This window comes from Miscanthus floridulus, chromosome 8, assembly GCF_019320115.1.
Source record: "Miscanthus floridulus cultivar M001 chromosome 8, ASM1932011v1, whole genome shotgun sequence".
Classification (NCBI taxonomy): domain Eukaryota; kingdom Viridiplantae; phylum Streptophyta; class Magnoliopsida; order Poales; family Poaceae; genus Miscanthus; species Miscanthus floridulus.
Window position 1 is genome coordinate 116,955,595 of NC_089587.1, and position 20,914 is coordinate 116,976,508.

The 20,914-nt window shown below is 52.0% G+C and overlaps 4 protein-coding genes across 5 annotated transcripts; 2 read left to right on the forward strand and 2 right to left on the reverse strand.

Moving 5' to 3' along the window:
- Window positions 1–1,246: 1,246 nt before the first annotated feature.
- LOC136473364 (uncharacterized) lies at window positions 1,247–2,919 on the reverse strand. Of its 2 annotated transcripts, none has more exons than XM_066471015.1 (4): window positions 2,552–2,919; window positions 2,305–2,478; window positions 1,907–2,174; window positions 1,247–1,734 (listed from the first exon to the last, which is right to left on the reverse strand). In XM_066471015.1, the coding sequence occupies exons 1-4, from the start codon at window positions 2,896–2,898 to the stop codon at window positions 1,543–1,545; spliced, it is 981 nt and encodes a 326-aa protein (XP_066327112.1). In that variant the 5' UTR covers window positions 2,899–2,919; the 3' UTR covers window positions 1,247–1,542. The 2 variants fall into 2 exon arrangements, with proteins under 2 accessions (XP_066327112.1, XP_066327113.1); XM_066471016.1 differs by having other exon boundaries at window positions 1,247–1,829.
- Window positions 2,920–4,059: 1,140 nt separating this feature from the next.
- On the forward strand, window positions 4,060–5,106 carry LOC136469780 (uncharacterized). Its single transcript, XM_066467845.1, has one exon. It carries the CDS (start codon window positions 4,060–4,062, stop codon window positions 5,104–5,106), a length of 1,047 nt encoding a protein of 348 aa, XP_066323942.1.
- Window positions 5,107–7,256: 2,150 nt separating this feature from the next.
- Window positions 7,257–7,997, forward strand: LOC136469781 (secreted RxLR effector protein 161-like). Its single transcript, XM_066467846.1, has one exon. It carries the CDS (start codon window positions 7,257–7,259, stop codon window positions 7,995–7,997), a length of 741 nt encoding a protein of 246 aa, XP_066323943.1.
- Window positions 7,998–19,845: 11,848 nt separating this feature from the next.
- LOC136469782 (uncharacterized) lies at window positions 19,846–20,511 on the reverse strand. The gene is made up of 3 exons (XM_066467847.1): window positions 20,464–20,511; window positions 20,086–20,389; window positions 19,846–20,012 (listed from the first exon to the last, which is right to left on the reverse strand). The coding sequence occupies exons 1-3, from the start codon at window positions 20,509–20,511 to the stop codon at window positions 19,846–19,848; spliced, it is 519 nt and encodes a 172-aa protein (XP_066323944.1).
- Window positions 20,512–20,914: the final 403 nt, after the last annotated feature.

Below are 20,914 nucleotides of genomic sequence, written 5' to 3' on the forward strand. Positions count from 1 at the left end.
GTGCCCCCCACAAGCGAACCCGTCGTGCTGCCACCCCTATTTTGCCGCCGGCCATGGATCCATGAACAACAAAGAGAGGAGAAAGAGACGGGAAAGGAAGAGAAGATGAGCGGTGGGGATGTGCGAGCAGCCACCTTTTTGAGCGCTGCTGTGGGCTACCGCACGTCGGACGTTGACAGCGGACGGAGTAGAGCACGACGGGGCCTCTGGTTAGCGACGGCGGGAACACCTCCCGTCGAGGAACACAAAGGGGTCGCCCTAGGAGAAACGCGGTGAGGTACTGGACCGGTTGGCTCCTTGCCCTTCAGCCCGAGGACCCAACCCCCTTAAAAGTGAGAAAATGGAATTGCAGACTGCAAAACAGATTGACAAAAGCATATCCCCTTTATATATATGGCACCTATATGTGAATGAATAAGAAAATCTCATTTCTCCTCTCTGCTCATATCTCTATCGGGAAATGCTCTACTTAGGGCGTCCGGGCGTATAAACACTCCCATTGTCATGGGCCGCGACGGATCGAATGGCCCACCGCGTCTTGCCCTCAACAATCCACTCCACAATTTTATAAAAAAAATCCGCTCGTCCAGACGCGACCTCCACTCCAGAGACGTGACCTCCACTTGCCCGCGCCACCGCAGATTTCGACGTGGTCCACGGCGACCGCTACGGCACGCCCAGCCACCTCCTTCCTCTCCACCAGACCTCCCTTCGCCGTTGCTCCTGCTCCGCCGCCCGCCCCGCCTGACGGTGCGGGCACCGCCACGCCCACACGTGGGGACTGCTTCGTTGGTCGCAAGCTAGCCACCCGAGGCTGCCACGCGCGTGCTCGCACCTTATGACGCTGACAGGTGTCGCCGGCACAAGGAGAAGCGCCGAGCCTTGGCACGAAAGCCCTCTGACTTCGCCTCGTGCTACGGCTGTGGCACCCCGATGCAGATGGCGGAGGAGGCCGCACCGGGATACGTTGCATGTTGCAAGCATGCATTTTAAATGTTTGTGATGTTTTAGAGGTATGTTGTAAGTGTTTCATACGGATGTTGCAAAAGTAGATCAGGATGTTGCATATGTTTGAGTGGTTGTACACGTATGTTGCAAACATCTATCCCTAATGTTTCATCTATTTTTTAGATGTATGTTGCAAGAGGGTTTATCTGGATGTTTTATATGTTTTCACACATATTGCAAGTATATATCTAAATGTTGCGTATATTTGTAATGGTTTTTAAGTGTTTTTAGGTGTTTTAGCGTTGTATCTAAATATTTCAAAAATATATCAGTGTTGCACATGGGGTGTACGTGGAAAGCGGGAGGAGAGACGAGCGGTCCCCACAAGAGTGCGCGGCTCGGCCGACTTCTGAGCGGCGCAGGTACCACGTGGGCGCGCGAAACGCAGGTGCAAGCGGAGACGTACTGGCACGGGCATGGAGTGCAGACGCTCGTGAAATGAATCGCACGGGCGTGGGCGCGCCAGCAGTTCCGATCTCCATCTCCTCTCAGCCCACGGTGCGGCAGACACACTCGCCCTCTCTTCTCAATTCTCTACGTCTTGGCGCGTGTGAAGCGGTATGCACGCTCGCCCGGTGGCTTGGCGGTGCGGCAGTCCCACACGTACGCTCGCTCGCCTGGGGCGATGGCGCGGCTGAGCCGCGTGCTTGCCCACACGGCACGGCGGTGTCTGACTGGTGCGCTTGCGGCGACCGGCACAATAATGCGGCCAGCCTTCGTGTTCGCCTGAGGGCAGTGCCAACCCATGGTTTCCATGGACAGTTTCCAAGAAAAAGAGAGTGCAATTAATTACCCTTAGAACAAAGCAGCCAGGCACTGGCCTACAACAAGCATATGAACAAACAAAATAATCAATCGCAGATGTAAGTGTTATGAAAATAAAATGTAGCTATCTTACCAATCTTTCATCTTCTTTACGTGTCCAATTCAATCGAACTTCAGATCTATTAGGTTGGGGACTCTCATCGCCATCGATGTCAATTGGTTCTTTATCCGCTGAACCAACAACACTAGTATGCATTGAAGCATTTACAGTTGGTGACACTGCATGTTGACTATTTGTAGCACCAACAAAATGGGAGTTTTCTTGCACTTGACTAAAACATGGATTGTTCAAAAATGAATTGTGCTGCAGAAAGTTCGTGAACCCACCAGGAGGATACAAGCTGGTGAAGGCAAAAGATAATTTAAGTGAATACCACATCTACTGACTATTGCTGTACCACATCTACCATATGTACTGATTATTGCTTTTTCTAAAAAAAATATACCGTGGATTGCAAAGAAGGGGCATACCTATCCGTGGTGCCATGGGACACACCATGCATGAATATGGATGAACCATTGACAGCTGCAGCAACATATTGAGGAGCACCGGTAGCAAGACGAGCTTGACGAGCAGGGTCATAAGCACCTGCGGCTTGACCACCAGATCCTCGACTTGCCTTTGGTCTTCGCAAACCATTCATACTGTGACAGATTGGGGTTAGGATCAAATTCGTGGGGGGTGTCAAATGGGGAAAGAACCAGATTGGGGGCAAACCTGATCCGATCTGTGGTCTCGATGAGGAAGAGGATTGAAGCCACTCGTCCACGAGCAGGAGAATCGCCAGCAGCAAGAGGAGCGGGCGCCGGTCCCGGTGCAGTAGGTTTTGTGGAGCTGCTTGAGCGGCGGGCGCGGGAAATCATAGGCGCTGCAGGGAGCTGCGTGCGCGCGGAGGAGGGAGGCTTCGCGCGCGGGAGGGATTCACGCGCGCGGAAGGAATCGCGCCGAGCAAGTTGCGCGCGGGGGAGGAGGGGAGCAGACGGCGGCGTCGCTGCGCACAGGATCCGGATGGGGGAAGCGAGGAAACGATGGGAAGGGTCCAACGCGAAAACGATCGTTTCCATCTGTCTGGACGACGAGAGGACTTCGTTTCTGATATGAGATACGATTTCTATTATTTGTCCTCTCTCTCTTCTTTTAACTCAGGTGCTACGTCAGCGTTTTTGCTTAGTTAGCAGGGTATTTAATTATATGGAAACTGTTAGTTAGGCCATGCGCATGCGCTTTAGCTGTAAATAGATAGGCACTGCATGTTTCTGTTTCTGTTTGCATGTGCACGAGCACTGAGCTGTGGTCGCCGTGCACGTAGGAGGTAGTGGCCGTGATAATAGCTCCTGCACACACCTAGGCGATCGGTGATGAATGCATGCTGCAGACGTGGGGATGGACGCGTCGTGCACGCGGTGTGCGGCCAACCACCGAGAGCTTTGCTCTTTGTAATCCACAATAAAAGGAGAAATAGAGATCAGAAAACGCTGTGGTTCTTTTGGGCAGCCCCATACTCTGTGTGTTCACTGCATTCTTTGAATTCGTGTGTGTACTGATCATCTTCTTGCTTGTGAGCGTGAGCTCGCCGGCGTCGTCCACCGTCGCCCCAGGCCTGACATTTGGCATCAGAGCCGAGGTTCGAGGGACCTCCCTGTCGCCATGGCTTCACCACAGCGACCCCGAGGGCGTACACCGCCAGGCACCAAGAAGGAGAAGGGCAGCGGCTCCGGCGTCAAGACGCCGCCGCGCACGCCTACGCCGAGCCGTTCTCCACCGCGCCGATCACGCACGCACGACGCACATCGATCGCGCACCTGGGATGCACACCGTCCGCGGGAAGTCGTCGTCGAGTGCATCATCCGGGAGGGCAGCAGCTCCGGCAACTGGCCGCAGCTCAGAAGGACCAACTACCATGAGTGGTCACTACGCATCAACTTAAGATGCAGGCACGCCACCTGTGGGACGCCATCGAGTACGACGACGATGACTGCAGCGTGCTCGACGCGATCTGCAGCGCCGTCCCGGCGGAGATGGTGCCGGCGCCCGCGACCAAGGCAACCACCAAGGACGCCTGGGAGGCCATCAAGACACTTCGCATCGGCGACGACCGCGTGCAAAAGGCGATGGCGTAGAACCTCCACGCTGAGTACGAGGCGATCGAAGACTTCGCGCTCCGACTGACCGGCATCGTCCAGCGGCTGGCAACCCTCGGCGATCCCGAGCCGGACGAGAAGGTCATGGCGAAATCCCTGCGCGTCGTCCGCCCGAGGTACAAGCAGCTCGTCATCTCCATCAAAACCCTTCTTGACATTTCCCAACTCTCGATCGAGGAGGTCACCGGCAGGCTGAAGGCGGCGGACGACGTCGAGCCCACGCCGCCCCAAGCTGCCGGTGGCAAGCTGCTGCTCACGGAGGAGCAGTGGCTGGAGAAGTACAAGAAGCAGGACTCCGTCCGTGGAGGCTCGAGCATCGGTGGCTGGGGCAAGCGCCACGGCAAGCCGCGCGGTTGTGGCGGTAGCAATAGCAGCGACGCACGCAGCAGTGCTGGTTCGGGTCACGCCGCTGGCCTGGACGACATGTGTAAGCGCTGTGGCAAAGAAGGCCATTGGGCCAAGAACTGCCGTGGTAAATTAAAGGTGGAGGAACAGGCCCATGTGGCCCAAGACGAGGAGCACACGCTGATGTTTGCATACGGGGCCGAGGAGGAGTATGCGCTGTCCACCTCGCCCCTTCTTCCACAAGCGCCGCTGCCACACCCCAAGGAGGCGCCGCCGCCGCATCCCATGCAGACGGCCGGTGGAGATGCTGCCTCCCCGCATCAGCGCGAGCTCCTAGAGGCGAACCGGACGCTGCCGTCGCTCCTCAACACCGCCGACGCCGCGGATGCCGCCCCAACGCCGTGCCAGCTCGAGCTCCTGGAGGCCAAGGTGTTTGCCACCTTCGACGCTGCAGATGATCGGGACCCGAAGCGCTGGGTCCTGGACACGGGGGCCATGAATCACATGACCAGCTCCCGTGGCGCCTTCTCCGAGCTCGACACCGGCATCGTTGGCACGGTCCGCTTCGGCAACGGCTCCGTCGTCAAGATCGAGGGCCGCGACACCATCCTCTTCGCCTGCAAGAACGAGGAGCACCACACCCTCGCCAACACGTACTTCATTCCTCGCCTGACCACAAACGTCATCAGCGTCGGCCAGCTCAACGAGGTGGGGTTCCAGGTGCTCGTGGAGGGAGGAGTGATAATTATCCGCGACGAGGAACGTCGCCTGCTCGCTAAGGTATAACGGAGCCCAAGCCGGCTCTATGTGCTCGACGTCAACATTGCACGGCCGGTGTGCTTGGCTGCGCATGCCACGGAGGACGCATGGCTGTGGCACGCCCGATTTGGGCATGTCAACTTCGGCGCGCTGAGGAAGATGGGGCGCGAGGAGCTCGTCCACGGGATGCCCCTGCTAGACCACATCGACCAAGTCTGTGACGCGTGCCTCGCCGGCAAGCACCGGCGGACGCCGTTCCCGCAGCGTGCGCTCTCGCGGTCAACTAAGGTGCTGCAGCTGCTGCACAGGGACTTGTGTGGTCCCATCACGCCACCAACGCCCAGCGGCAACCGCTACTTCCTTCTCCTCGTTGACGACTACTCAGCGGTACATGTGGATCGCACTGCTGCCTTCAAAGGACGCCGCTGGCTACGGCCATCAAGCGCATCCAAGGCAGCGGCGGAGCGCAAGACCGGGAAGCTGGTTCGTGCACTCCGCACGGACCGAGGAGGAGAGTTCCTGGCACGGGACTTCGAGGACTACTACGCCGAGCTGGGTCTAGCGTTGCGAGCTCATGGCGTCGTATTCCTCTTAGCAAAATGGCGTCGTCGAGCGGCGCAATCAGTCCGTGGTGAGCACTGCTCAGGAGTATGCTAAGGCAAAAGACCTCCCTGGCGTGTTCTGGGGAGAGGCAGTCACCACAGCTGTCTACCTGCTCAACCGTGCATCGTCCAAGAGCATCGGCGGCAAGACCCCGTACCAGCTCTGGACTGGCAGCACCCCTGGCGTCCAGCATCTGCGCACCTTCGGCTGCATCGCCCACATGAAGATCACGGCACTGAACCAGAAGAAACTCGACAACCATAGCCGGCGCACCATCTTCGTCGGGTACGAGGCAGCTTCCAAGGCATACCGCGTCTTTGATCCAAGGACGCGGTGTGTGCACATCAGCCGCAACATCGTGTTCGACGAAGCGGACAGCTGGAACTAGAATAGGGAGCTAGACGGTGCCGAGCTGGGCTTCACGATTGAGCTAGAGTCTGGTGAGCAGGCACCAGCAAGCACTGTCATCTCCACCACCTCCATGATGATGTCCTCCCTAGGCTCCACCTCGACGTCACCTGCGTCGATGACTTCCCCAGCAGCGCACGGCGTCAGGCTGATGTCACCCACCACTCCAGCACATGCTGCAGGAGGAGCGGTGGAATTTGCGTCACCACCAGAGGGCGAGGCGGACCTGGATGCTGACCATGATGATGATGCACCGCTCCGGTTCCATCGGCTGGACAACGTGCTGGGCTCTTCATCAGCTCCTGGCCTAGCACATCGGCAGCTAGAGGAGCACCTGCTCCTGGCCAGCGACATCGAGCCGTCCAGCTTTGCTAAGGCGTAGGAGCATGAGTGCTGGCGCCATGCCATGCTCGATGAGATGACGGCGATCGAGGCGAACGGTACATGGGAGCTCATCGACCCTCCGCCACGTTCCCGACCCATTGGGCTCAAATGGGTCTACAAGGCGAAGAAAGACGCAGCCAGGATCATCTCCAAGTACAAAGCCCGGCTGGTTGCGAAAGGCTACGTGCAGCGGCAAGGCGTCGACTTCGACAAGGTGTTCGCACCTGTGGCACGTCTGGAGTCCGTGCGGCTTCTCCTTGCGCACGCCACGAATGAGGGCTGGGCTGTCCACCACATGGATGTAAAATCAGCCTTCCTCAATGGCGAGCTGTAGGAGGAGGTCTACGTCGAGCAACCGCCGGGCTTCGTCCTCAAAGGGCAAGAAGGCAAGGTGCTGCATCTTGTCAAAGCGCTGTACGGGCTTCGTCAAGCTCCCCGCGCCTGGTATGCGAAGCTGGATAGCTCGCTGCTCGGGCTTGGCTTCCGGTGTAGCGACTCCGAGCATGCTGTGTACCTGCGCGGCGAGGGCGCACGCCGCCTCGTCGATCATGGGTGTGTACGTCGATGACCTTGTGATCACCGGCGACAGCGCGGGCGACATCGACGAGTTCAAGTCGCAGATGAAGGGCACGTTCCATATGAGTGATCTGGGGCTACTGCACTACTACCTCGGCCTAGAGGTGACTTAGTCGGCCGATGGCATCACCTTGGGCCAGAGCGCGTACGCAGCGAAGATTCGCCAGAACGCCGGGCTGGCTGGGTGCAACCCCAGTCACATTCCCATGGAGCCACGCCTCAAGCTGAGCAAGGCAAGCACAACGCCCATCGTCGACGCCATAGCGTACAGGAGCATCGTCGGTTCGCTGCGGTACTTGGTGAACACAAGGCCAGACTTGGCCTTCTCGGTGGGCTATGTGAGCCGATTTATGGAGAAACCGACCACTGAGCACCTGGTAGCTGTGAAAAGGGTGCTGAGATACATCTTCGGCACTCTGGACTACGACTGCTACTACACAAGGAAGGAGAAGGACACGCATCTTGTGGGCTTCAGCGACAGTGATCATGCCGGGGACATCGACACCCGCAGGAGCACTTCTGGCGTCCTCTACTTCCTCGGCAACAATGTCATCACCTGGCAGAGCCAAAAGTCGAAGGTCGTGGCCCTGTACTCATGCAAGGCTGAGTACATCGCAGGGACTACTGCTGCCTGTCAGGGTGTGTGGCTGACGCGCCTCCTGTCTGAGCTGAAGGGCAAGAGGGAAGGTGCTGTGAAGATCTACATCGACAGTGAGTTTGCCATCCAGCTAAGTAAAAACCCTATCTTTCACGATCGCAGCAAGCATATAGATACAAGATACCACTACATTCGTGAGTGTATCGAGGAAGGCAGGGTGTATCTAGCCTCCATTGGCACCACTGAGCAGCTGGCGGACATCTTGACGAAGGCACTGGCACGGGAACACTTATGTGAACTTTGCGCCAAGCTCGGCCTTGTCAAGCTCAAGCAGAAGCACATGGCTTAGGAGGAGATTTGTTAGTTAAGCCATGCGCTTTAGCTGTAAATAGATAGGCACTGCATGTTTCTGTTTCTATTTGCATGTGCACGAGCACTGAGCTGTGGTCGCCGTGCACGTAGGAGGTAGTGGCTGTGAGAATAGCTCCTGCACACACCTGGGCGATCGGTGATGAATGCATGTTGCAGACGTGGGGATGGACTGCATCGTGCACGCGGTGTGCGGCCAACCACCGAGAGCTTTGCTCTTTGTAATCCACAATAAAAGGAGAAATAGAGATCAGAAAACGCTGCGGTTCTTTTGGGCAGCACCAAACTCTGTGTATTCACTGCATTCTTTGAGTTCGTGTGTGTACTGATCATCTTCTTGCTTGTGTGCGTGAGCTCGCCGGCGTCGTCCACCGTCGCCCCGGGCCTGACAGAAACTACATGTAGTTTTAGGTTGGGACTGCTCTGACCGGCAGCTCATCAGCGTGGCGGCAGTCCCTAACCCGAGAAAATAACTGTCGTGCAAGAGGGAAAGGGGATTGGTGTACCATCGTCCCATTTCTAAGGGGATTGTTTGAAAACGATCACCTTTCGCGCCGACTATGGTATAGGACAGGGCGTGTTTTCATCTGAGTTTGTTTAAAAAATTCAAAAATTTTAAATATCAAAATATGCAAATTTAATAATAAATATTTACGACTATAATTTCAAATAAAAAAGTTACCAACAACAAACATGTGATCAGGTCAGCCACTGCAACTTGGGTATTAATCATGTGACATTGAAGTTCATTTGGAAATTCTAATTTTTGAATTTCAAAATCTAAGAAAGTAAAAACACTTATTTGGGACTCTAAATCACTTTAAATAAAAAAAATCAAAAGTTATAGATTTATTGATAACTACTACTTTTGTATAGACCATATCAACATTCGAAGTTGTTTGAAAATTTTAAATTTTAAAATCCATGAACTTAAAACAATATTTTGGGACTCTAAACAGTTTTAAAATAAAAAAACTTCTCAACTACAAAGTTGTAGGTATAGAGATACCATTTTGATATAAAATTCCTCTCATCCGACTTGATATGAAAAACTTATAAAATATTTTTTTTATGCGACTATCTTGAGACGAAGCTCTTAAGATGCCACGACTATTAATCGATTTCTAAAGACGAACCTTAGGACGTCTGCCTCAGTTAATAGTAATTTTCAAAGACAGACATCTTAAGATACCCACATCTATTAATCAATTTACAGAGCCGAGGGTCCTAAGAGAGACTGCCTTTGTAAATTGGTGAGCAGCAAAGACGGTCATCTTATGATGTTTGTCTTTGTAAATGATTAACAGATGCGAGTGTTCGTCTAGAGCCCACCTAACCGTTTATAGAGGCGATTCTTACATGTGCCCGTCTCTATTAATCAAGAGGGTGTCTCTTAAAATCCCTTCTCGAATAGGGTGTAGATGCTTACGGATAGTTCATTGTACCAATTAAATAATGTATTTATTGATATCCTTTAGTCTAGGGTAATCAAGGTTTATGTTAGTTTTACCTAATGGCCTCACCACAATTACAAAGAAACATATGTACAAATACTATATATAGAAGCCTATACTCATGACAATCTTTCATATTTCCATTTTGATCATTTAACTTTGAGATGCCACTTTTTACAAGGTCGTCTTGTGCAAAATTATTCCATTCTTGACATTGTACCTAATTTGCATTGTGATATCTTTCCTTAACAATATTTGGAAATCAATTTGATTGTAGGGTTTCAAAAAGGGAGTTGCTAATAAACGGTCACCTGTTGTCTCACAAAAATTCAGGCGGCATTCACGGGATTTTAATCTAGTGGATGACATGCCTTCTTCCTCCACTACTAGAAATATCCACTTCTATGACGAATGACTTTCATCACTGAAGGAGCCAAATTCGTCATAATTTCAGTTCTATGATGAATTTATGACGAAAAACGGTCCATCATAGAAGTCGTGTCATACTTGAACTTCTATGACGATTTGTGATGGCTTGATCTGTGACGAAAAACAAAACGTCATAGAACTGTTTTGGCATGTGTGGCAGGGGGTTGCGACGCTGGTGGGTGCTTCTATTGGAGATGCTTTCCACGTGTACAGGCTATAGCCGGTTGCATTGGAGATGGTTTGGGTACGTGTCACCTTCTTATTGTACAACGTGGCCATCTCTGGTTCTTGCACGTTTAGGTTCTGACTAGACCACGTGTCGGTTCCCTGTTATTCCACAAGTCAGTTTTCTACTGGCACACGTGTCGTGTTGCCATTGGATCATGTGTCACTTCTTCATTGGACCACGTGTCATATTATTATTGGTCCACGTGTCTGTTTCTTATTTGACCACGCGTCATGATGCTGTCTGTCCACATGTCATATTTTTACACGTCCACATGGCTTGACTATTTTCTTCCACGTGTTGGATTTTTAATAGCCCACGTGTCATGCCCTGGCCAATTCACGTGACATGCACTGGTTGGTCCACGTGTCGTATTTTTATTTGATCACGTGGCATGTCCTGGTTCTACTGCATGCAGGACTAATTACATCAGAAAAGTAATTCAAGATCGTAACTACTACATAGATTGACAACATAATTATTCAAGCTGGCAATTAAATACCAACAATTAACATTTTACATGTCAGCAGCAAGCCACTGATAGAGTATGTAGGGGGTACGACCCTGGATACCCACGATAGACCACATGGGCTGCGCCCTAGGGGCGTCCCAGCCCACAACACGAAGCCTTGCGGGACACGACTCTGCTTGGCACCTCTCGCAAGACATCGGAAAAATATCCTGAAGATATTACGAGATCTGTTAGGATACGTATGATCTCAAGATTCCTATAATCTGTTATTACTTTCCGGTTATCTCTCAGATCTAACCGACTTGTAACCCTACCCCTGGACTATATAAGGCGGGCAAGGACCCCCTCCAAACTCACGCAATATCATACGATATCTAATACAAACCAACAGACCACAGGAGTAGGGTATTACGTCATACTGACGGCCTCAACCTGTCTAACTCGTGTGTCTTTGTTGCCTTCTTGTTCTTGATCACATGCTTCTCTGCCGATCAATCTACCTTCGTGGAATACCCGTCGGAGGACTACCGATGATATTCTGTCGATAGTTGGCGCGCCAGGTAGAGGTATGCATGTTGTTTCCTTGTTGAACAAGATGGCTTTTTCCATAGGCTCTTTGTCCCTCCCGTAGCCCACCCAGATCTTCACGGTCAGATCCATCTCATGGGTCATCAACGCTGACGGAGTTAGAGAGCTCATCGAGCTGGTGCAGATCAATGCTGCACCGATCACCCCAACACCTGCGACTACAGATCCGATCTTAGAACCGCCTCTAAGGTCCCCTTCATCGACGACTTGCCGCCCGCTTCCTCACTACTAGAGGAGGTAGATTAACAATGACGATCTGATCGCATCTATCGATTGGGTCGGCCTAAAGCTCGCCGATTGCCTCACCATCGCCGAATCAGCTCTGGACACTCTAGTTCAGCGCCGACCACCCTCCGATCTAGATCTATCGGTGGCTGCTTAGGAAACTCTAGGGCTTACGGCCCTACCCTTCAGGTTCACCAACGCCATCGTCGTTTACCAAGATGCCCTAAGGGGCAAATTCACCGACTAGGTTGGAGATGTCCATCCTCTCGCCGACCAGATCACCGACCAGCCTCCGCCAGCCGTCATCATGCTACACGTCGTTCGCCGCCCCAGAGTGTCCCTCTAGACCATCCTGGAGGAGAATCCAGACTCTGAGTCCTAGGGCTCTATGGAGACCATCGCCGAAATGACCACCGAACTACTTCTTCCCCCTCCATTCCGTGGTGGCGCAATCTTCAACGTCAGCATCGATAGCGCCCCTCAGAACGGCAAAACCGAGGAGGAACGCGCCGCCCGCGAGAACCAGAACATCAACCGTGCGTAGCGCTGAGCAAATGAGATTGCTCTCGCGATGGCTGAGCAACAACTTGACTCGCAAGGAAGGCCACTCCAACGCAACCTCAACGATGAGTTTGTCCATGTTGATGGCCACGACGTCTACAAGACCCCAAGCGCCAATCTCGCAGTGGCCGCCAACAAGCTTGCTCGGCTCCCACAGACACCCGAGGTCACCAAGGTCACTGCCATGCTTAAAGCGGCACACTGTTAGGTCAATGAGATCCACCAGGATCAGAGACCTTCATACTCCACAACCTCGATTCGCCGATCAGCCATGACAAGAACCGATCACCGCCAAGGTCGCTTCACCGACTAGCACCATGACTATAGGCAACCCCTCTAGGGCGGAGCTAGGGGCAACCACATCAAACATCACCGCCAACATGACCAAGAGGTCGACCAGGACGTCTGAGTGCACCTCAACAAACTCCAAGATGCACGATGATGTATCGATGAACACCGCTTCGGTCGCCATGAAGAAGAAGTACGCCACCGCCAGGAGTACGAGCAAGAGTACGGTAACCTAGACTCAGCTCTTGAGCCGCTCAACGCCAGCAATGCTGCAGACGACGGCGCCGCCAACCCTGAGGGCCCCCCAGCATTCATGAGGGTGCTCTGAACACTTTAGTGGCCTCGTGGTTTTAAAATCACAGGGGTCAAGCCCTACAAAGGAAGGATGAACCCAACACAGTGGCTACAGTCTTACGCCACTACTGTCTGTGCCGCCGGAGGAGACACCAGTGTCATGGAGAACTATCTTCCTATCATGCTCATGCCAACCGCCATGAACTAGTTCATGAGCCTTGCCCCGGACTCCATCGAATCCTAGGAAGAGTTGAAAAAAGTCTTCATCGATAATAATATGGCTACGTGTACTCGGTCGGGCACCAAGCATGATCTCAACCGCATCAATCAGAAGCCATCCGAGCTCCTCCATAGCTACATCAGATGCTTTTCCAAGATGAGGAATTCTATTCCCAACATCACTGGAAGCGGAGGTCATCACCACCTTCATCAGAGGACTCCATCACCGTGAGCTTCGCTCCTAAGTTCAACCGAAAGACGCTCATAGGGATTGGCGAGATGATCACGACCGCCAACCAGTACACCGACTGCCAAGGAAGCTGAGGTGCAGCTTCAATGAGGATGTGGGCACTCATCGCCCAACACGCCGCTATGACGACTGCCCCACTGACCGACACCACAACGACCACCGCTACGACCACCGCAATTACCATCATGACAGCGGCCGTGATAGGCCAGAAGGACCCAAGTCAGGTCAAAATCGCTGTCGCCGGCTAGACCACATCGTCACTAGCCGTCAATGAACCTTGCACCAAGCGCAACTATGATGAGCAATACAAAAAGATCCTCGACGGCCCGTGCCCTCTCCACAAGAACGCCAGACATAAGATGAAGGACTGCCTCTGATGTAGACAAGGCCCGATCTTCTGAAAGGTATGATAGCGTCGATTGGTGGAGACTTGATGTTCACGATCTAGGCTTTGAACCAAGACTGATTTAGACCTCCGCAACTGTTACAACACTGCTCCGTTGGTTATCAACCATGTGAACGCGATTGACCTCGCCGAGAAGGCTTTCCTGCAAGCGAATCGAGAAGACAAGCAAGAACGGGATGAACGTAATCTAAAATTGCAAATAAATATGAGGCTTATGATAACAAGAAGGAGTTCAAGTCTTTATTCGAAAGGACTAATCGCCATAGGTGAACAAGATCAAGAACTAGGGCCCTGGTTCACAGCAAGCAGCCTTGGCAGCATAGTTGCAGCAAAACGATGTCTATTTCACGAGAAAATCAAGAACTAAACAAAGCCCAAACCCTAAGGAGAGCGACGGCTGCTATTTATAGAGTCTTGGGCGTCCCCTAATGGGCCCCAACACGATACATGGTCCAACGGACTAAAAGACGGTGTCGCAGCACCCTGGCAGATTCTGGATGCTAACTTGTTTCGATGATTCCCATTGATTCCGAAGGGATTTTGATGTGAGACCACTTGGATTGGCTTCCTTATCAAATTAGCTTTCCAACCATATGTGGATTGTCAAAAATGGAGTCCGGATGCGTCCTGGGTGACCGGTTTAAGGCAGACTGGTCCTGGAGGCCGAGGCAGACTCGAACTTGAGTTGCTTTGGGCCGCGACCTCGAGGATTCGAACCGAATTAGCGTCAGACCTCCTTCTTGACTTGGACACCCTTGCTGGCCTCCTACCCCTCCATACCATGTGCCAAACATGGTCATATCCATGTGTGTCATGTCCTCATCAGCCTCGGCTTGGCCAAGGAGTTCCAGGACAAAAAGCTAGACGACGACACCAATGATGGAGCCAGAGGCCGCCGACCACCTAGGGCAATAACAATGCCTTCCAGGACCATAACAAGGTGGTCACCACCTTCTTCGGAGGCCTCGCCTCCACCGAGAGCAGAAGAGAATGAAAGCTCACCACCCAGCGGGTGCTCACCGTCACTACGGAAGACATCGCCGCCAAGCCCTAGCTATCGCCCATGGTCCGAGGTCCCAATCACCTTCAGCAGGGCCGACCAGTCGGTGGATATCCCCTACACTAGGGTGTTTCCCCTTGGCCTCGATACAACCATCTAGAAAGTGCTTTTTAGAAAAGTGCTCGTCGATAGTGGGAGCGCTCTGAATCTCCTCTTCGGCGGAGCCCTAAAGGAGTTGGGCCTCGGGATAGCAGATCTCACACCCTCAAACTCCTTCTGGGGTGTGGTACCTGGCAAGGCATCAAAACCGCTTGGAGAGATCACTCTACTAGTACAGTTCAGCATGGCAAGCAACTACCACATCGAGCACATCAACTTCTACCTCACCGACTTCAACACCGCCTACCACGCCATACCTGGTCAGCCAGCTCTGGACAAGTTCATGGTTGTACCGCACTACGCTTATCTGGTTTTGAAGATGCCTTCGCCCATAGGAGTCCTAGCCTTGCGGGCCAACCACTCCATCGCCTACGCCTGTGAGACAGAGTCTTGTGCTCACCGAAGCCACCGACCTCTCCATCTAGATGGCCAGTGTGGTCACCGACGCCAAGACGGTGCCTGTTGATGACCTAGAGATCCCATCGCTGGAGCCTCCTCGTGCCTCCACCAAGTCCAAGGAAACCAAGGAGGTCAGCCTCAGCCTCGACGACCCCTCCAAGATTGTGAAGATTGAGGCTCACCTTGAATCCAAATAGGAAAGCGTGCTCATCTCCTTCCTATGTGCCAACGCCGACGTGTTTGCTTGGAAACCTACAGACATGCCAGGGATACCGCAAGAGAAGATCGAGCACTCCTTGAATGTCTGGCCGATCGCTAAACTGATCAAGCAGAAACTCTGCCGATTCACGCTAGACAAGAAGGAGGCTATTAGGGTAGAAATAAAATGGCTCCTAGCTGTCGGATTCATAAAAGAAGTGTATCATCCTAAAAGGTTGGCAAACCCTGTTCTCGTTCAAAAAAGAATAAAGAATGAAGAATGTGTGTTGATTACACTAATCTTAACAAACACTGCCCTAAAGACCCCTTTGGTCTGCCTCGGATAGATGAGGTTGTAGACTCTACCGCCGGCTATGAACTGCTCTCCTTCCTCGATTGTTACTCCGGCTATCACCAGATCTACCTCAAGGAAGAAGACCAGGTCAAGACGTTGTTCATCACGCCCTTCGGTGTGTACTGCTACACCACCATGTCCTTCGGACTCAAGAACGCCAGGGTGACTTATCAAAGGGCCATCCAGATGTGCCTCGATCAACAAATCGGGCGCAATGTTGAAACTTACATCGACAATGTGGTCGTCAAGTCTAAGACCATCCGACAATCTTATTGCTGACCTTGAGGAAATGTTCGACAACCTAAAAAGGTATCGATGGAAGCTGAACCCTTCAAAGTGCATCTTTGGAGTTCCATCCGGTATACTCCTAGGCTACATCGTTAGCGCATGTGGCATCGAGCTCAACCCCGATAAGGTCTCCGCCATCACCAACATGAAACGGCCAACATGCGTCAAGGATATAAGAAGCTTACAGGCTGCATGGCTGCTTTACGCCAGCTTCATATCATGCCTCGACGAAAAAGGGCTACCGTTCTTCAAACTCCTCAAGGCCTCCGAGCGTTTTTCCTGGTCGGAGGAGGCAAACACAGCTTTCAAGTAGCTCAAGTTGTTCCTAACAGAGCCTCCGATCATGACGGCGCTACGACCAGATGAAACTCTCCTAATCTACATCGCTGCTACTTCTCGCATCATCAGTATAGCCATTGTGGTCGAATGCGAGGAGGCTAGGCACACCTATAAGGTGCAACGTCTGGTATACTTCATCAACGAGGTTCTCAACAAGCCCAAGACTCATTATCCTTAGGTCCAGAAGCTGCTATACGCCATCCTAATTATGTTGCGCAAGCTCCGCCACTACTTCGAGTATTACAAGATCGCCGTGGTCACCAAGTTCCCTCTGGGGGACATTCTCCGCAACAAAGGGGCCAACGGTCCGTATCATCAAGTGGGCTATCAAGCTTGAGACTTACTCAATAGAATTCAGAAGTAGGCCTACCATCAAGTCTCAGGCGCTTGTTGATTTCAGTCGCTGAGTGGATTGAGATTCAAGAGCCCATCGCCGCTACTTGCCCCGAGCACTGGGTGATGTACTTTGACGGTGCTCTCAACATCAATGGTGATGGTGCAGGCATTCTGTTCATCACGCTGACCAAGGATAAACTCTGATACGTTCTCTGGATACATTTTCCAGCCTCCAAAAACGCCATCGAATATGACGCATGTCTCCATGGACTCCGTATAGCCATTGAGCACAGGCGTTAAATGCATCATGGTATACGGGGACTCTGCGCTGGTCATCAACCAACTCAATAAAGACTGGTCTTGCTCCATTAAGAAGATGGATGTATACTGTGTCGAAATCAGGAAGCTTGAAGGAAAAATCTATGGTATCGAGTACCACCACATGGTACGCGATCAAAATCAGCTCGCCGACCACCTATCCAAGTTAGGCTCCTCTCGCGCCGCAATTCTACTGGGGTCTTCATTCAAGATCTTCTGGCACCATCCATTAAGGAAGATAAGGAAATTCAGGAAGTTCCCCCACCGAGCAGCTGGTACTTACGGTACCTTCATCGACCGCCGATTGGAGGGAACAATTCATCAAGTACCTCTCTAGCGCCGAAGTACCCATCGATAAGACTAAAACCGAATGCCTAATCCATTGAAGCAAGCATTACGTGCTGGTGGACGGCAACTTGATGAGGAAAAGTGCCAAGGAAGGGAAACTGCAAAAATGCATCACCCAAGAAGGAGTGAAGCTACTTCTCAAAATTCACTCTGGTTCCTATAGCAACCACACGGCCTCGATAACCCTGGTCGGCAAAGCTTTTTGAGCTGGTTTTTACTGGCCCACGGCCATCTTTGATGCAGAAGACCTCATCCGACGTTGTGAAGGATGCCAATTTTTCACCAAGCAAATACATGTGTCGGCACAAGAGCTGCAGATCATCCTAGCTTCCTGGCCCTTGGCATGATGGGGACTAGATATGATTGGGCCTTTCAAGGCAGTGCTAGGTGGTTTTCGATACGTATACATCGCCATTGACAAGTTCTCCAAGTGGATCGAGTATAAACCGCTCCTCTCGGCTACTACAAAGAATGCAGTTGAGCTCTTCGAAGATATCATCCACAGATTTGGTCTCCCAAATAGCATCATCATCGACCTTGAAACTACATTTACTAGCCATCACTTTTGGGACTTCTGCGAAGACCAGTGCATCTCTATCAAATACGTCTCCGTTGCCCATCCTAGAGCCAATGGCCAGGTCGAACGAGCGAATGGCATGATCCTTGATGCCCTAAAAAAGAGGCTATATCAGAAAGAAGAAAAGCATCTGTGTAGATGGCTCAAGGAGCTACCAGCTGTGGTCTAGAGACTGCGCACTCAATCTAGTCGCAGCACCGGTGTGTCTCCATATTTCTTGGTCTATGGCTCAGAAGGCCATACTACCAGCGAATATTGCCTTCCGAGCACCTAGGGTGGAAAATTATGATGAAGAGCAAGCCGCAGCTGTTCGGATAGAGGACATCGATAGGGCCAAGGAAGAATGCCTAATCACCTATGTCCGCACAGCCAAATATCTAGAAGGCTTGTGGAGGTACTACAACCGCAACTTCAAAGGTCGCTCATTTGCTATCGGCGACCTCGTTCTCTGCAGAAAACAAAAAACCAAAGGGATGCACAAGCTCTCCTCCCATGGGACGGGCCTTACATCATCAAAGAGGTTACCCGACTAGGGTCTTATCGCCTATGTGACTTAGACGGAATCGATGTCCCCAACTTATGGCACATCGAGCACCTCATACGTTTCTATCCTTGAAACGCCCCAGACATGTACTCTCCACTTTATGATGAATAAAGTTTTGGCCTCCATAATTTGTCTCCACTTTTTCTCCATTATGGTTTAATCTCCACTTCCGATCGCCGAGCTCTACGCTACTCCAAAATGAACTCCAATACGAAATTGCCAACGTATTTCACCAAACAGGTTTCTCCAAGTCGTCGACCACATTTCTCCAAATCGCCAACATATTTCGCCAAACAGGTTTCTCCAAGTCACCGACCATGTTTCTCCAAATCGCCAACGTATTTCACCAAATAGGTTTCTCCATGTCGCCGACCACGTTTCTCCAAATCTCCAACGTATTTCACCAAATAGGTTTCTCCAAATCGCCGAACACTTTTCTCCAAATCTCCAAGATATTTCGTCGATCAACGAGCAACATACATTCTATTCTACGCTCTATGGAAAAGACCCAGTCTCCGATCTCTTCCTACACGTGCTATCGGCTCCGCGCTCTACGTTATGGGTGGTTGACTATAGTTCCTTGGTCACGCCTGTTCCTCCTACACATGCATGGGCTCCACACTCGACGTTATGGACTATGGGCTAGCCAAGGCTGAGAGCTCAGTAAAGAACTAACTTCTCGAACACCACTTATACTATGTTTATCTCCAAGTTATTTTGCCAACCGTCGAGCAGCACACATTTCGCTCTATGCTCTATGGAGAAGACCTAGTCTCCGATCTCTCCCTACACGTGGTACAAGCTCCATGCTTTGCATTATGGATGGTTGGCTGCGGTTCCTTAGTGACGCCTGTTCCTCCTACACATGCACGGGCTCCGCGCTCGACGTTATGGACTATGGGCTGGCTAAGGCCAAAGAGTTCAGTAACGAACTAACTGCTCGGACACTACTTATACTACGTATAATTGCTTTAGGGTTATTACTACAATGATTTTTCACCACAAATACCAGCAAGCTGCATAAACATGCACTTTATAACATTTATACAAATACATAAATGTTTTCTGCGCCCTCACACATTCTAACTATCCTCTCCAGATGTTACAGATAATACTCTCTGAGCAGATCATCGAGCTCCACCATCACCATCTGCCTCACCGAACTGGTCTAGGTCATCGGCCAACTTTTTTGCCACATCATCCACCTCATCCTCCAACTGCTGGGTCTCTGCCTCGCCCATCCCTTCGGCGAATCTGGCCCCTATTGCCTGAAGGTCAACGAATTGATAGTGGGACCAAACTACCGCAAGGGCATGAGTAATGGCGGTAACAACGGCGTCACAGTTGAAGCTCTCCCATGCCGCCTTACACCTTTGGATGATAGTGTCTGAATGCGACGGCCTGCCGTTGGGCTGAGGAGCCGCCTCCAGGTCAACGCAGTCGAGCACCGGTTTAATTCTAGCGACTATGGCATCGAACTTCTCTCATTGGATCCTAGCCTCCTGCACCAGCACATCAAACTATGCCTTGACCCTCTGACGGTAGTCTACAAGCATTACAAGATTCCATCAAGCAAGGAAACTACTTCAGCAGTAACTCCGACTAGGAAGTACTCACTGTTCGACTCCTCGGCCAGTTTGTCTACTCGCCCTGTCTCCTTCATCTTCTCCTCTCGGAGTTGTTCGATGGCTTGGCATAGCTGGTCGAGCACCGCATCTTGCTCTACAAGCACAACAGCCATCGCTAAAGATATAGCTATTCAGCAATACAAAGCACATTCGCTGATATATCGTACCTGCTTTCTGCTCGGATACGCTTCTGAGCTGCTCAGACTTCTGCTCCAGTTGCATGGAAGCACTTGCAAGCCGCTCAGACTTGCCACGCAGCTGTTCAGACATAGCCGCTAGCTGCTCAGATAGGACGCCCTTCTGGTACTCTAGGTCCCGTGCATTGGACTCAGCAAGGTCTTGCTCGCGCTGGGCCCTTTGGATGTTTTTCTCCATAAGGTTCATTGCCTCCTTGAGTTTTTCATTTTCCTCGGTGAGGGGCTCCATACTTTTGTTCAGCTGTTGGTGCTGCTCGACAGTCCAAGTTATCCCCTACAAGCGCACAATGGCAATGATGAAGTCCAATCTCCAACATCAAAGATAAGGATTCTAGATGCAGCACTGACCTTGATTTGCTTCATCACTCTAGCAAGGGCGGACTTCAGTCTCCTCATCTCCCTGGTGGTGTCCCCCTCCTCGACACCACCACCTCGTTGCCGTGTCTACAGAGGATTCAGATGGCCAAGGGTCGAGACTCCTCACATTCGATCTCATCCACCTCGTCCTCCTCCGCTGTGGCTGGAGCCACCACCGGGGGGTTCCGTGGCTGGACAGCAGGTCCAACCACGCTCTGTGATGCCTCAGGGGGGCGTCATCTGCTCCTTGGGCATGACCGGCTTCGCCGCCCCAGACTCAGGTGCGGCATCGACATCCCTCGCATTCGCCCTTGATGACCCGGCGGTTTCCGCCGTTGCCCCGGGCACCGTCGCTGACCTGTCCGCCATTGGTGCCAACGATTTGCCACCACCAAGTTCACCAGTAGCGGCGGTTGACTCCTCCATAGATAGCCGAGCACCC

Bases quoted from the DNA above. Each gene is read 5' to 3' on its own strand.
- LOC136469782 (XM_066467847.1), bottom strand. From the start codon at position 20,511: ATGAGGAGACTGAAGTCCGCCCTTGCTAGAGTGATGAAGCAAATCAAG. The intron at 20,390-20,463 runs GTCAGTGCTGCA...GTGCGCTTGTAG, and splicing joins GAGTGATGAAGCAAATCAAG to GGGATAACTTGGACTGTCGA. The intron at 20,013-20,085 runs GTACGATATATC...TTGTGCTTGTAG, and splicing joins CGTATCCGAGCAGAAAGCAG to AGCAAGATGCGGTGCTCGAC.
- LOC136469781 (XM_066467846.1), top strand. From the start codon at position 7,257: ATGGAGCCACGCCTCAAGCTGAGCAAGGCAAGCACAACGCCCATCGTC.
- LOC136469780 (XM_066467845.1), top strand. From the start codon at position 4,060: ATGGCGAAATCCCTGCGCGTCGTCCGCCCGAGGTACAAGCAGCTCGTC.
- LOC136473364 (XM_066471015.1), bottom strand. From the start codon at position 2,898: ATGGAAACGATCGTTTTCGCGTTGGACCCTTCCCATCGTTTCCTCGCT. The intron at 2,479-2,551 runs GTTTGCCCCCAA...AATCTGTCACAG, and splicing joins GAGACCACAGATCGGATCAG to TATGAATGGTTTGCGAAGAC. The intron at 2,175-2,304 runs GTATGCCCCTTC...TGCCTTCACCAG, and splicing joins TCCCATGGCACCACGGATAG to CTTGTATCCTCCTGGTGGGT.